The following is a 13,915-nucleotide window of genomic DNA, read 5'->3' as shown; positions in this document are numbered from 1 at the left end:
GGCGAGGGATGTTGCTGGGGTCCCTTTACAGGGGCACTAATCCCATCACAAGACTCCACCCCTGTGGCAAGGCTGCACCCACTAACACTCCCACAGCGGGTGGGCTTCAACACATGAATTCTGGCAGCATAAAGAAGCCTCCCACCCACTGCAAAGGGCATGCATATTTTTTTGTTTTGTTTTGTTTTGTTTGTTTTGTTTTTGGCACAGACTCTCACTCTGTTGTCCAGGCTGAGTGCAGTGGCATGATCTCGGCTCATTGCAACCTCCACCTCCCAGGTTCAGGCGATTCTCATGTCTCAGCCTCGTGAGTAGCTGGGATCACAGGCAGGCGTCACCACACCCAGCTAATTTTATTTTATTTTATTTGTATTTTTAGTAGAGACGGGGTTTCACTATGTTGGCCAGGCTGATCTTGAACTCCTGACCTCAAGTAATCCACCCACCTTGGCCTCCCAAAGTGCTGGGATTGTAGGTGTGAGCCACCGCACCCAGCTGCCTGTGTATTTGTAAATTGTAGTAAATCTCTCTTGCTAGGTTGCCTTCCAAAAGGCTGAGACAGCTGACAGCTGCACGTAGGATCACACCAGAGCCCAAAGACCTGACTGGTTTTGCCGTTTTGCCTGTCTGGTGGCGTTGGCACTGCCTCTGTGGCTCTCATGCACACTCCGGGGCAGGGCACCTGCTGAGAACTGGCATCTTTCCACAAGCTGTTCCGGCCCTCTAAAACACCACATTCATCTGTAATATTGGTATCATAAAAATTAAACATTTGTCATTTCCATTGTAAATATGTTTCCAAATTCATCATTTGTCAATTGTATTTTTATGGTATTTTTGCCATCCAAAAGCTTTTAAAGTTTATATAACCAAAATTGCCTTCTGTCCTTTTAGCACTTCTTGTTTTCATTTCAGATTTCCCATCTTAGTTAAGAGATTTCTATTCTGAGATTGTTCATTTGTGTCTTGGTTCATCTGCAATTTACTCCTTGTGTTTAAGACGCGGTCTTTTACCAAGAGACAAAGGAAGGCACGTTGCATCCAGATGGGTCACCAACTCCCAGAATCCCACCTCCCAGAGATTTTAAAACTTGATTTATTTCACTTTACTATTCAAATGAGTGGCAATAAGCCACAAATGGACTTACTGTGACTCTCCTGTGTTCATGGCTGTGTTATCATGTGTGTCTTTCCACGTAAGAGGCTCTGTCCTGATGCCCAGGGCAGAACTTGCTGGGATCTGAGTGTCCATTCAGCAGGTGTTGACACGAGATCCGCGTGCAGGCGCTCGACTGGCTGTGGTGGCAAAGATGGACAATAAGGGTAACTCTCACCTGTGCAGTGCCTCAGAAAATGAAGCACCTACCCTGCTATTCTTAGGAAAAAGAAAAAGCGGAAGAAGGCAAGGCAGATCCAGAGCGCTGGGAAGGTCAGGGGCAGCCTGCAGGGCTCGGTGGCTCTCAGGACCCTGGAGGCCAAATTGAAAGGCCACCATATGAAAGTATAAGTATATCCGCCCATATACACGTATAAGTATATCCACCCATATATATCTACCCATATGTAAAAATATATTCACCCATGTATATGTATAGGGATAGCCATCTGCTATATGTATATAGTATATCTACCCATATATATAAGTATATCCACCTACAAATATGTATAGGTGTATCCATCTGATATATGTATCAGATATACCTGTATCTGCCTGTACATGTGTATATCTACCTATATATGTCTATAGATATATATGAACATAAATATAGAAATAAGAATGGAAATGAAAATACTATTTTTCAGCACACTTTATATAAGCTTAGTGATTAAAAGTAGCAGTTTCGTGGTTGCTCATGAAGCTGAAATGCCTGGTACATTTAGTTAGATGAAGGTCTGAGAGATTAAAATAGGTTTATTTTATATAATATGTAATTCTTTCCCAGTGAAAATCCTTTTAAAATATCCTCAGAAAATATTTTATTTGCTAGATTTCTCTTGTTTTCCCCTTTATTTTTTCATGTTTTATTAAGTTACCCAATATTAAAACCAGTTTTTTACAACTGAGGAACTTACATAGTTGTCAAAAATTTAAAAGAAAAGTCTGGGGGCCTGGTGTGGGTCCATCGTTTTCTCTTCCCAGGCACAGTTGCTAGTGAGGGCAACTGGCGGGTGCCCCACCCTGTACCTGCACTCGTGCTCTGTTCACACAAAGGGACAGAGGCCAGAGTCCTGGGTAGCTGCAGGGCCCCTGCCACCCACACCTCGCCCCTGGGACCTCCTGCTGGCTCTTCTGGTTCTTCTTTGCTGGCTGGCAGGACCACTGCGGGGGTTCCTGTGGGGAAGCAGGTCAGAGAAGGGGAAGTGGAGGAGCCAAGGGGAGGGGCCGAGAACAGGAGGGCCAGGGAGCTGTGCGGCCTAAGACCTTCCAGCAGTAAGTGAGCTCCTGGCCCGCAACAGTGAGTAAGCTTGTCTCAGGGAGGGCTGTTCACCGTTGCCTCTGCAGTGATCTTGCCCTGGAGCCGCGGATACAAAGGGCCCGGTGCTACCAGCAGGCATTCCTGGCCAGCACCCTGGCCACTGTGTTAATCACTTCCCTTCCTGATGGCACCGGTGTCTCCTCCTTCCTTGCACAGATACCAAGCGCCCTGTGTGCTGCAGCGGCACTGCCTGCTGGAGCTGTTGTTACCGGATGAGGTCATGCTCTCTGTTTGCGGTTTCCAGGTGGGCTGCAAGCTGAGCCTGGTCTTCCTGCAGTACTGCATCATGGCCAACTTCTTCTGGCTGCTGGTGGAGGGGCTGTACCTCCACACCCTCCTGGTGGCGGTGCTCCCCCCCGGAAGGTGCTTCCTGGCCTACCTCCTGATCGGATGGGGTAAGCGTGCCCCTTCCGACCCACAAAACCTCCATCCCATCCCATCTGACCAAACAACGCAATCACTTTCTGCTCAGAAAAACACTTTGCCGCCCCTGTAGAATGCATGTCACAGGGTCATATCATGAAGAGCTCTTCTAGGATGACTGGAGGCCCCTACGAACAACACATTAATATTTCTGGTAACCAGGAACCCAGTTTAAAATACTCCCATTCCTGGCCCCTTTTACCCCAATTCAAACTGGGCTGTTAACAGTGTCCTCCTCCCCGCCTCTACCCAGTTCACCTTTCACTGAGGGTGGGGATCAGAGAGGAGAGGGGTTGAGGCCATACCAGGTAGCGGAAGCCTTGCCTTGCCCAGGGTTGCAAAGGGGTGCAGATTCGGGACATCCTCATGGACAGGATGAGGCAAACGCAGCCGATAGCTCCGCGGGTGGCCGCAAAATCAGTGAACACATCTCCTCCTCCGCACGTTCAACTCCGTGGCCTTCAGTAATAACACTTCCCATGTGGAATGGCAGGTCTCAGATTCTCAGCTCTCAAGCATGTGTTTAATTATCTTCACTGCTTACTAAGGCATGAGCATAAACTTGTAAATATTTACAAAGACTTTAAACAAGAGATTGCACTTAATATTCCCGTGAGAAGGAGTGTCCTTGAGGGTTTTGCTGGTGAAGGCACCCACCTGTGTGCGTGTGCACCGCTCTGATACACCCGCGTAACCGGCCGTCTCTCTGTAGGCCTCCCCACCGTATGCATCGGTGCGTGGACTGCAGCCAGGCTCTACTTAGAAGACACCGGGTGAGTCCATGCCCAGACCGCAACCTCGAAAACGGGCCCGGCAACATCTGGCAACACGAAGTCCTTTGGAAGCCAGGAGGTTACCTGGTTGGAAGGACAGGGAGCGTTTGCGGCCAACCGACAGCCATGCAGGAAGCTTCTGGGCGATTCACGGGGAGAAATCGTATGAGGTTGGAAGATTGGAGGAAGCCCCGTGCAGGAGACAGGAAGGGAGCCAGGTTTTGCAGCATAGTTGAGATTGGGATAAACCAGGCAGAGACTGGGGCAGCCCCTTCGGTGGGCACAGCGATGTCCACAGAAGAAAACCAAGTGCCCTGCACGTTGTTTACCTGTAGCAAAGTGGAAGGTCAGGTGATGGTGGCTGCAGGGCCCCCCAGCACTCCCTAAGCACTAGTCTTGGCTTGTGCGGTCCGGAGCGCTTCTCCCCTGTGCTCACCCTAAGTGAGACCGCAGCCCAGACATGAACACATGTGGTTCCAGCACAAATATCCTGCCTTTCAAAGGGCCTCAGTGTGCATCGGTTATCCACTGCTAAGTAAAAAATCACTCCAAGATTTGGTGATTTAAAACACCCACCATCTAGTTACGGTGTGATTCTGCACCTGACGACCTGGGAGGACTCAGCAGGGGCACTTCTGGCCTTAAGGACTGGTCCCCTTTGGTCCCCTTCGGCCAGTCTGAGACTGCACCAGCCGGAAGGTTCCTGCATGGACCCAGGCCTGCGACGGAGTTTCTGCTTTATGGGAGGGCTGCAGACTCCCAGTGCAGGGTGTGTAGACCCTGGGGAGAATCACTGAGGTGTTTAACAAGCCAGGGGTCACAGCTTCCTGCTGGAGACACCCCACGCACTGAAAATCAAAATGAAATGCGGCTCACCCACCTCAGTCACTCTAAGGACATTTTAAACCCTTTGCCATACACATGCAAACCATTTGGGAGGTGAGGGGAAGCTAATTTTCAGGAGGAAGGTTCTTTTCTCCTGATGTCGGCTGAATGGGGCCGACACACGCTTTCGTGCTCAGAGTGGAGGGCGTCAGCAGCCGTCCTGCCCTTGTCCCAGCTTCTGGGGCCGCGCCTCCATTCCTCCTCCCCACAAGCCGACTATTGTTTTGAGAAGCATAAAACGGAACACAGTCACTCGCTGGGACAGATTCCTTTACGATCTGTCAGTGCAGAGAAATTGTGCTTCCACAGTAAGGGGAGCAGGCAGGTTGGGAGGGGCAGACGGCCCCACTGGCAGGCACAGGCACGAGGCAGGCGCTCATTCTCCTGTGCCCGTCTTGCGAAAGTGGTCAGTGGTAACCTGATTTCCCGTCTCTCTCCGACAGTTGCTGGGATACAAACGACCACAGTGTGCCCTGGTGGGTCATACGAATACCGATTTTAATTTCCATCATTGTAAGTCGCCCCTGTTGAAGCGTGAATTACCTGTGGAGTCACACACTTGGGCAGACAGCAGGCCTGCCATCCTTTATTAAACAGAAATGACCCCATTCCACTCATCCACTCAGCCTTCCCGGAAAAGGGCCCCTTCAGGCCTGTGGACCCCCACAGGCGGTTCCCAGGGAAGGAGGGAGGGACTGAGGGAGTGGAGGGGAGGGTCGAAATCAGGTGGACTTCAGGGCAAATCAGGGATCCATGTATCCGTTTCACGAACTTACTGTCTCTTTTGTGCAGGTCAATTTTGTCCTTTTCATTAGTATTATACGAATTTTGCTGCAGAAGTTAACATCCCCGGATGTCGGCGGCAACGACCAGTCTCAGTACAAGTGAGTGTGTGTCCCGGCCTGGCCGTCCCTGGTGGGGATGCTGTATGGAGACAGGAAACCCCACGCTGGCAGGAAGGCCCTGGAGGTGCGGCGACTCGGGTCAGGCCTCGAGGCTGGACCCCAGGGCTCTGTTCCTGCCCAAAGCTCAGAGAGGCACTGGAGAGCATTTCCCTGGCTAAGTAACAAATCACTCCAAAATTTGGTGGTTTAAAACACCCACCGTCTAGATAGGGTGTGATTCTGCACCTGACGACCTGGGAGGACTCAGCCGGAGCACTTCTGGCCTTGGCGACTGTGAAAGTCAGGCACCATTTCTTTTATTTGAAGGCCAGAAGAAAGTCCTCTTTAGTGCGCTTGCTTGTTTAAGCATCTGCCCACTTGCATGTTATACAGCCTGTCTTTTTCTCCTTGGCCACACATTATTTTTATTTTACATTTAATTCTGTCCCCCCTCAGACCACATAGTCCATGGCCGTGTGTCTGCTGCCAGCCCTGATAGCAGGCCTTGTACTTAATAACAATTCAGAAAGCGTTCCCTGCCCGTGTGATTACATGAAGATGGCATCGTGACCTCCCTTCAGTAGGTGAAGACAGGACAGACGTTCAGCCACTCACCCCCAGTCATCCAGCTAATTCATGATGATCCGGGGAATCTATAGAGTAATGCAAAGACTCCATAAACTTATATTAAGAATTTATTTTTTTTTAAAAAAAAAGGTAAAAACTAAAATTCAAGTATAAACTAAACACTGACTTGGTGTGGAAGTGGTTGGCCCAGCCCAGAAGGCACCTCGGGCTCAGACTGGCTGGCATGGAAGGGCGCAGGAACCCCACCACCTGGCCTAGGAGGGTGCCTGGCCTGCATTTCCCTTTTCTCCCACCTTAGAAAACAGGGGTGGATTTGGGGAGGGGCAGTTAGACAGGAGCATGGCCAAGAGCCCCAAAGCTGGGTGCAGATACCAGCCGGTACCCTGAGGGAAGTCACTTTGCCACTCCATGCCTCAGCTTCCTCATCTGTGGGATGGAAGTAATAATGTCACTAAGGTTAGGAGGATCAATGCAGTCTATATTTGCAGGACATTTGCTGCCTGGCACCAGAGTATTGCAAAAGAGTCTGGTAAACCAGAGAATCTAATTCTGCCGTGTGGCATCTAAATCCAGGGAGTACCCGTCTCTGCCCGCCCACATGAGGGATGGGATCCCACGTCAGACCCCGCATGGCAGCATGACCTTGTCCCTGCTCAGGGGAGGCCGGTGGTGCCTGCGTGGCAGAGACCCCAAAATAAGTCGTTCTTGGTTGCCCTTCAGGTTGGACTTGGATTTCCTGTGAATCTTGTTTAGCGTCTTTGCTGACCTTTGCATTGGTTCTTGGGGAGTGTTTGTTAAATAGGACTCGGAGATGGATGCTTTTATTTTAGAAACAAAATTAAGTGGGGACAATAACATCGATTCGCTTTCCAGGACAACAGAAAAGGCCGAGACATCCTTGAGGCCACTCGAGGTCCTTTCTGTGTAACTCTCTGGTCACAGAAGTAGCAAAACCTCCCTGGACAGGGGCCAGGAGCTCAGCCACAGGGAGGCCTCCTTTCCAGCGAACTTCAGATGCATTAATAGAGGGAATGAGTTGGGTCCCTGCCGCTGACTGAGGGGCCTGGCTCCCACAGAGCCCAGCTGTTGTGAGCTGCTGGTCCGGGAGCAGGAGGGGCCTCATCATTTAAACGTGCACGTGGCCACGGTGGAGGCCAGCCTTCTTGTCCGGTGCCTGCCTCAGGATGGGCCGGGCTCCCAGGCAGGGCCTGTGCAGGTTTTGGGTCACTCACAGGGAATCTTGCCCCTGCCAGCCAGGAACCCCAGAACACAGCGTGTGTCCTTGTGAGGGAATTTGGGAGAAACAGACGCTTTCTGGAATGCACGTTCCCGGGCCCTGAGTGCTGGATCTGCACAGGGGCCTCAGACATACACGTAAAGAAGCAGTGGATTTTCTCGTTAGGTGGCGATTCCAGTGGTGGAGAGGGAGTGTGGAGCCCCTCCCACACCCAGCTGCCCGGTCCTGAGAAAGACCCTGCCAGGCGTGCAGCGGGTTCGCAGGTCCCGCAGCTGAGCTGGCTTCTCTCCTTCCGTGCAGGAGGCTGGCCAAGTCCACGCTCCTGCTCATCCCGCTGTTTGGCGTCCACTACATGGTGTTTGCCGTGTTTCCCATCAGCATCTCCTCCAAATACCAGATACTGTTTGAACTGTGCCTCGGGTCGTTCCAGGTAGGTATGCAGAGGCGGCCACCCTCCCCCGAGCTCGGGTCCTGCCTGACCTTCCCTTCTCATTGCAGGGCCTGGTGGTGGCCGTCCTCTACTGTTTCCTGAACAGTGAGGTAAGTTCATGGCCGCCTTGGAACCATGTGCAGGTGCTCAGTTGGTTCCTGAAATGCTGCCCAGCCTGGTGCCGTGGCCCCCACACGCGCCTGTCTTCTGTGGGCTGGACTCACTGCCCAGGCCCCCACAGTCCTCTGTGTGCCCATCAGAGAACCCACAATGACACAGGCAAACCCACTCTTCTGGGCCCAGCTTCCAAACCCTGCTGTCCCTCTGTGCACCCCAAGTAGCATCGACTGCCATCCCTCTCAGAGCCCTCTTGGGAAAGCTCCCAGCCGGGTCTGGACAGAATCCGTTTTTCCCCATGGACAGCGGCTTGCTCCTGCATAGCTTGTGAGTCCCAGAAAGCTGGCCTGGATTGTGGGGTGGGGCTGCAGAGCATTCTGTGAGTCCCTGGGGACGAAGCCAGGAACCGAGCTCTGCCCTGCGTTCATCCCCAGCCAGGGGTGCTGTCTCTGGGCTGCTCCAGCGGCCTCACCCCGTCCCCTGACCCCTGACCCTCCCGCCCCACGCTGCGGTCGCTGACGCTTTCTTTGCTTGACATGCAACTTTCACCAGCACGGCTTCTGCAAAGCTGAGCCTGTATGGTGCCACCTGCCCTTCTCCCTCCTCTGCTTTCCGGGCACCCCTCACTCATCCCCACCCCCTCCCAGGGCTAACATTCCCTACCCGCTGGGAACAGGGAAGGAGACGGAGGCCCAGCACTGTCACATCCCCGGCTGCTAAGGAAAATCTTTCCAGAAAAAAACAAATTAACTATCTCAGACTGGGGGACAGCGCTTGCCGTAGCAGTGGGGACGCCTGAACCACCCATGCACAGCCTTAGCGTGGCTGCGTCCCCCGCCCTCATGGGGCCTCCAGTTCCCGCTCCGCTCCCTCCAGAAGCCGTTTCTGTTTCTGTCCATCTGATGGGAACACAGATGTCGCCCCACCCTCCACGCGGGAGCAGACGGGAGGGAGAGCTGGAGGCTCCGTGGCTCCCAGAGCACCCGCACGCCCCCGCCCAGGCTCAGGCGTTCCCGGTGCCCTCACCTCCCCAGGTGCAGTGCGAGCTGAAGCGAAAATGGCGAAGCCGGTGCCCGACCCCGTCCGCGGGCCGGGATTACAGGGTCTGCGGCTCCTCCATCTCCCGCAACGGCTCGGAGGGCGCCCTGCAGCTCCACCGCGGCTCCCGCGCCCCGTCCTTCCTGCAGACGGAGACCTCGGTCATCTAGCGCCGCCTGCCCGTCGGGCGGCTTCCTCCTTCCAGAAGCCCGAGCACCCCGGCGGGCCCCGGCGCATCGAGCTTGTCCACTAAGCCGCATACCTGGAACGGGGGTCGTGTTGTCACTGACTCGATGTCAACTCCAGCATTTAGATAATCTTGTTCAAAATGTGTTTCGGCCGAATAGTGGATCCTTTTTTTGAGACAGCCTCGCTCTGTCGCCCAGGCTGGAGGGCTGTGGCCGGATCTCGGCTCACTGGAACCTCCGCCTCCCGGGTTCCCACCATTCTCCTGCCTCAGCCTCCCGAGTAGCTGGGACCACAGGCGCCGCCACCACGCCCGGCTAATTGTTTTGTAGTTTTGGTAGAGACGGAGTTTCACCGTGTTAGCCAGGATGGTCTCGATCTCCTGACCTCGTGATCCGCCTGCCTCGGCCTCCCAAAGTGCTGGGATTACAGGCGTGAGCCACCGCGCCCGGCCCAAGAGAATAGGGGAGCCAAGGAGCAAATGTGGAAATGCAGTTGTGTGGTCCAGCACGGGCCTGGGCGCCCACCGGGTGCCGTCTGTCCCACATCAGGGCGGCTTCCCAGGTCCCGTAAGGGCAGCCCCCTCATCTGCAGAACAGAGAGAAGCCACTCAGGGCCCCCCTGACGTTAGGACCAGGAGAAATCAACAGGAGGGCAGCCCTCCTCCCTCCAGGGGCCCCCACCCGGCCCACCCGCCCAAGCCCTGCCCCACCCAACTTTTTCCACAGAGCTGTTCTGCCTCCCCAAGGAAGGTGGGCTGAGGAGACCCCATCAGATCAGGAAAGCAAGGTCATGCAGGAGGGGGCGTCTCCACACAGGTGTTCGTGGGACCCTCAGCAGCCCTGGCTCTGCCTCAGGAGGTCACCTGCCGCCCTGTGGGAGCCACAGAGCCAGACGCTCAGCCCCAGGCTAGCTGCAGCCAGGCCTGCAGGTCTCTGGTGATGGCGTTATGTGGGACGCAGGATACAGCTGGGTGGGAACTGGAAACCTATTCTCTTTTTAACAAAAATAATCTTAGAATCATTTCTGTCCAAATGGAGAATTATTTTCACAACATATAAAACTGTTTAAAGCCCTCCTCCCCAGAGCTGGCGCTCAGCAGCCCTAGCGGCTGTTCCTTCAGGCGAAGGGTTATTTGCAGACTGGGGAGGGTGTCTGGGGACATTGCTGAGCTGGCTGCAGAAGGGTGGGGACATCAGGGCACAGTCTCCACGCCTGTGCCAAACCCTGGTCCCCCCAGCGCTCAATGGACCTCAGCAGGCTGCCCAGCCCTGGCCCAGGTGCCTCGACTGCAGGACTCAGTTGTTCTGAGTGCATTTGACTCCGCTTTTCCCTTCAAAATGAACATCTTGTTCCCGTGCATTGGTGGCATCACAGAGCCCAGCTGGAGCACGGTGCCAAAGGCCAGGACAGCCATGCCAGGAGGCAGCCACAGGGAAGCTCACACATCCTGTCAGCATCACCTTGGTTTGCAAAATCCTCGTCCCCAGTAAAATGAGGCCAGACAGAGGGGCTTTTAGGACGGCAAAGCAGCAGTGTCCAGAGACCCCTCAATCCCCAACGGTCTGCAGCCTGTCCTGCATGCCCTGCCAGCCACGCCCCATCCTGCACCCCCCGGGCCACGCTGGCCACACTTCTCTGCTGCAGCAAGCTCATCCCTGGACTTCTGGGAGAATGAACCCGAGGTTGGGTTGGAGACGCAGGTGAGGTGGTCAGAGGATCTAGAGAACAACTCACCCACCATTTCTGGGCCGCAAAGGGTCCATCAGAGACTGACGCTGGGGAGCAAGTGACCCAGGCCAGGTGCCCAGGAAAGGACGGCTGAGTGTGTGGAGTGCAGCGAGAGGGAGGCAGCTGGACGCGGCAGACCCCAGGTTCAGTGCAGCCCCTCAGCTGCTCCTCCCCTGTAGAGTTTGGACAGACCCACCCCCAGCCTTGCCTGGCTTTAAAAGGACAAAAGGGAGCATCCCCCACCCACTCTCAGGGTTTTGAGGAAACAAAGATTTGTGGTAACTGAAGGTGTTGGGTCAGTGGCCAGGTGCGGACACTGAGCTGTGACCCAGAGGGGACGTTGAGGAAGTGGGCGGGAGCGGTCGTGTCAGCCGGTTACCAGGCACTGGTGGTGTGGTTGACAGTCGGTGGTTGGATGTGGGAGGTCATCAGTCATCAGGTGTGCCCGGGGACGCTCTCCCCTCAGCTGCACATGTGCCAGTGTCCAGCGGAGCCCAGGACTGGTTCCTCCTGCCTGGATCAGGTGTGCCCAGGGGATGCACTCCCCTCAGCCACGTGTGTGCCACTGTTCAGCGGAGCCGAGGACATAGAGGGGCAAGCTCCCAGCTGTTTCTAACAGATGCCTGGTGAGCAGGGGACGTAGGACCCCGCGGTCAGCAGTTGTCTTTAACTGTCATTGTGTGTGGAATGTCCTCCATGTGGCAAGAATGAGCTGTGTAAATACTTCAATAAAACCTCACTTCACATCTGCACGCTGAGTAAGAATTTGCTCTGACGAGACCTGAGGCCCTGGAGCATGGAGGGCACGCTTGGCGTGTTAGCTGTGGCTGCTGCGTTCAGATGAAAACAGAGCTTGGATGGGGAGGGAGAGGGTCCTGCCAGCCACAGGGCACCAGGGAGGACGTTGGAAACAGCCACTCCTCCCTGAAGACAGTCCCCTGTCAGAGGGTCGCCGCTGGGGAGCCTCCGTCTGGCAGCTGTGACATGTGAGCAGTGCCCTGGGGAGGAGGCGCCTGCACACCCAGTCTTGTCCTGCCACACCCAACACGGCCTCTGTCAGCTCTGCAGAGCCCAAGAACCTGTTAATAGAGCAGGATTGCATGCAGGAGTGTGTGTGTGTGTTCACATGCCACACACGCGTGTGCGGGTGTGTGCGTGGGGGGTGGGTGTGCACACGTGTGTGTGCCTGCATGTGCACACATATGCGAATCTCTGTGTGTGCTGAGCCTTAGTCACATTTATGCTACAAGCAAATAAAATATATTTCTAATGAACTCCACGCTCCACCAAATGGCTGTGTTGTCGGGCGGGGCATAGCACGCTGGTAAAAGCCACATTCCCAAATAGTCAAACTTAGAATGAGCCAGATGAACCAGCCTCTGGTGACTTTCCTAAGATCAAAGCAGGTGGGAAGGGGGAAAGGGGCTGGGCACGCAGCCCTCCAGGGAGTCACTGTTTTATCTGACTCAGGAGCTTAGTGTCCGTTTGCCTGAGGTAGGAAATATTCAGCTGCTGAGGAGACTCAGCCCTGACCGGAGGCGGAAGGTGCAGGGCCAGGGGCCACTCTGAAAACGCCCCTCCTCCATCCATGGCTACTGTTCGTTCTTTCTCATCACCAATGGCAGCTTTAATTGGCTGTTTTTTTCAGGCTTTCAGATGACAGAAATTATACAGGAAAACTATAAAACATCAAACTCTGTGGGCAAAGACTACATAGAAAGTGAAGTCCTCTGCCTGCCTCCTCCCCTCTCTGGGGGAGACTCGTGCCCGACTGAAGCAGGGCTTCAGTGCCTTCCTCCGTCGGTGCAAACCTGTCTGCCTCCTGCTCCTTCCTCCGTCGGTGCAAACCTGTCTGCCTCCTGCTCTTTCTTCTGTTTATTTGTGGGAATCGGGCTAAATTGTGTGAAGCTTCTGCAGCTGTCTTTCTCCTGCTGAGACAGGTCGTGTCCATCTTTCCCATCGGAAGGTGCACACCTCATGATTTTTACTGCTGTGTAACATTCCACAGCCTAGGCCTGGTTGGTTTGATCGATTCCCTGCTGGTGAATGTGTGAGTTATTTTTGCAGGTGTTTCTGTGTTTACCCGAGTATTCCCTCACTGTACGCTCCTGAAGGGGAAAGGTTAAAGGGCAAGCACGTTTGGCTCTCAAAGGGTGTTTGCTGTACGGCTCCGCCACCCCTCACCAAGCATCCTGCCCTGGGTGCGTGGGAAACTCCTCCATTTGCATGACTTGAATAGTTTCTTCACAGGTTTTTTCTTTAACTCTGATGGAAAGCTGAACCTCTGCCTGACACACTCACATCGCAGCTGCTGTGTCTCCAGGGGCCCCACATGCATGTCCGTGTGCCAGTCCACAAAGTCACTCCCGTTCTCGGGACCCAGGACGAGCACAGGAGTCGGCCTCTTGTCTGCAGGCGTCAGCGGCCAGTGGCGTTGCTTTGTGTCAGTGCACACTGCTTGTGGGCGGGCACCACAAAGGATTTAGGGCGCCTTTTATACTGAAAAGTCTTCTTTGGAAGATGGAGAGAAAAGGGGTTGTCAGCTCCTTTGTGTTCTCTGAAGGTTTAATGAGGAGAAAGGTGCAGGCTGCGAGGACAGCGGGGGGCCCACATGTTCCACTTGTGGAAACAGTCCCTTCCCAGGACACCCTGCAGGCCCCGTGAAGCGGGCGCCCCAGGGCTATTACCGAGATCTTTTGTAAATCTTCTATTCAGTACCTGGAACTGAAGAAGCAATAGGAAAAATAAACTATCAAAATATAATACAAAATAATGAGACCTGGTGGGACCAAGCTCTCCCTTTGAGACTCAGGGTTCTACGTAGCCTCATGCATGAAGGTTCCATGAATACAGTCAAGGAAAGCCACACAGGAATTCGGCGCACCTCAGAAGCACAAGCTGTCATGGTTTAAGTCCTAGGACTGTGAATCCACATGTTAAATGTGTGACTTTCAAATCATTAAATCATGACTGTTCTTTCAGATTTAAAAGCACGCGATATCACTTAGCTCCACTGTCCCATGACTCAGTTGTGCAGATTTTCGCATGGCTTGGATGGATTACGCTCTCTCAAACCCGTCGGCATGCAGTGGAGACCTGAGCGTCCAGTCCTACCTCTGGAGAAGCCGGAGACACCGCCACAGGCT

At 54.0% G+C, this 13,915-nt stretch overlaps 1 protein-coding gene across 3 annotated transcripts in view; it reads left to right on the top strand.

Annotated features, from left to right (window-relative positions):
- VIPR2 (vasoactive intestinal peptide receptor 2) overlaps positions 1–9,042 on the top strand; it is a 104,016-nt gene extending 94,974 nt beyond the window's left edge. For 2 of the 3 annotated variants that reach the window (XM_025379729.1, XM_025379728.1), the window contains 7 exons: positions 2,722–2,872; positions 3,613–3,673; positions 5,002–5,071; positions 5,351–5,442; positions 7,568–7,697; positions 7,766–7,807; positions 8,849–9,042. In XM_025379729.1, coding sequence (XP_025235514.1) covers positions 2,722–2,872; positions 3,613–3,673; positions 5,002–5,071; positions 5,351–5,442; positions 7,568–7,697; positions 7,766–7,807; positions 8,849–9,022 — 720 coding nt within the window. In that variant the 3' untranslated portion in view covers positions 9,023–9,042. Of the gene's footprint in view, positions 1–2,721; positions 2,873–3,612; positions 3,674–5,001; positions 5,072–5,350; positions 5,443–7,567; positions 7,698–7,765; positions 8,142–8,848 lie in introns of all 3 variants that reach the window. The other variant, XR_003118602.1, reaches the window with a different exon arrangement.
- The last annotated feature ends 4,873 nt before the right edge of the window (positions 9,043–13,915 follow it).

Source organism: Theropithecus gelada, chromosome 3 (assembly GCF_003255815.1).
Source record: "Theropithecus gelada isolate Dixy chromosome 3, Tgel_1.0, whole genome shotgun sequence".
Classification (NCBI taxonomy): Eukaryota; Metazoa; Chordata; class Mammalia; order Primates; family Cercopithecidae; genus Theropithecus; species Theropithecus gelada.
The sequence above is the reverse complement of the archived record's forward strand: the minus strand, read 5'-3'. Positions and strand labels throughout refer to the sequence as shown.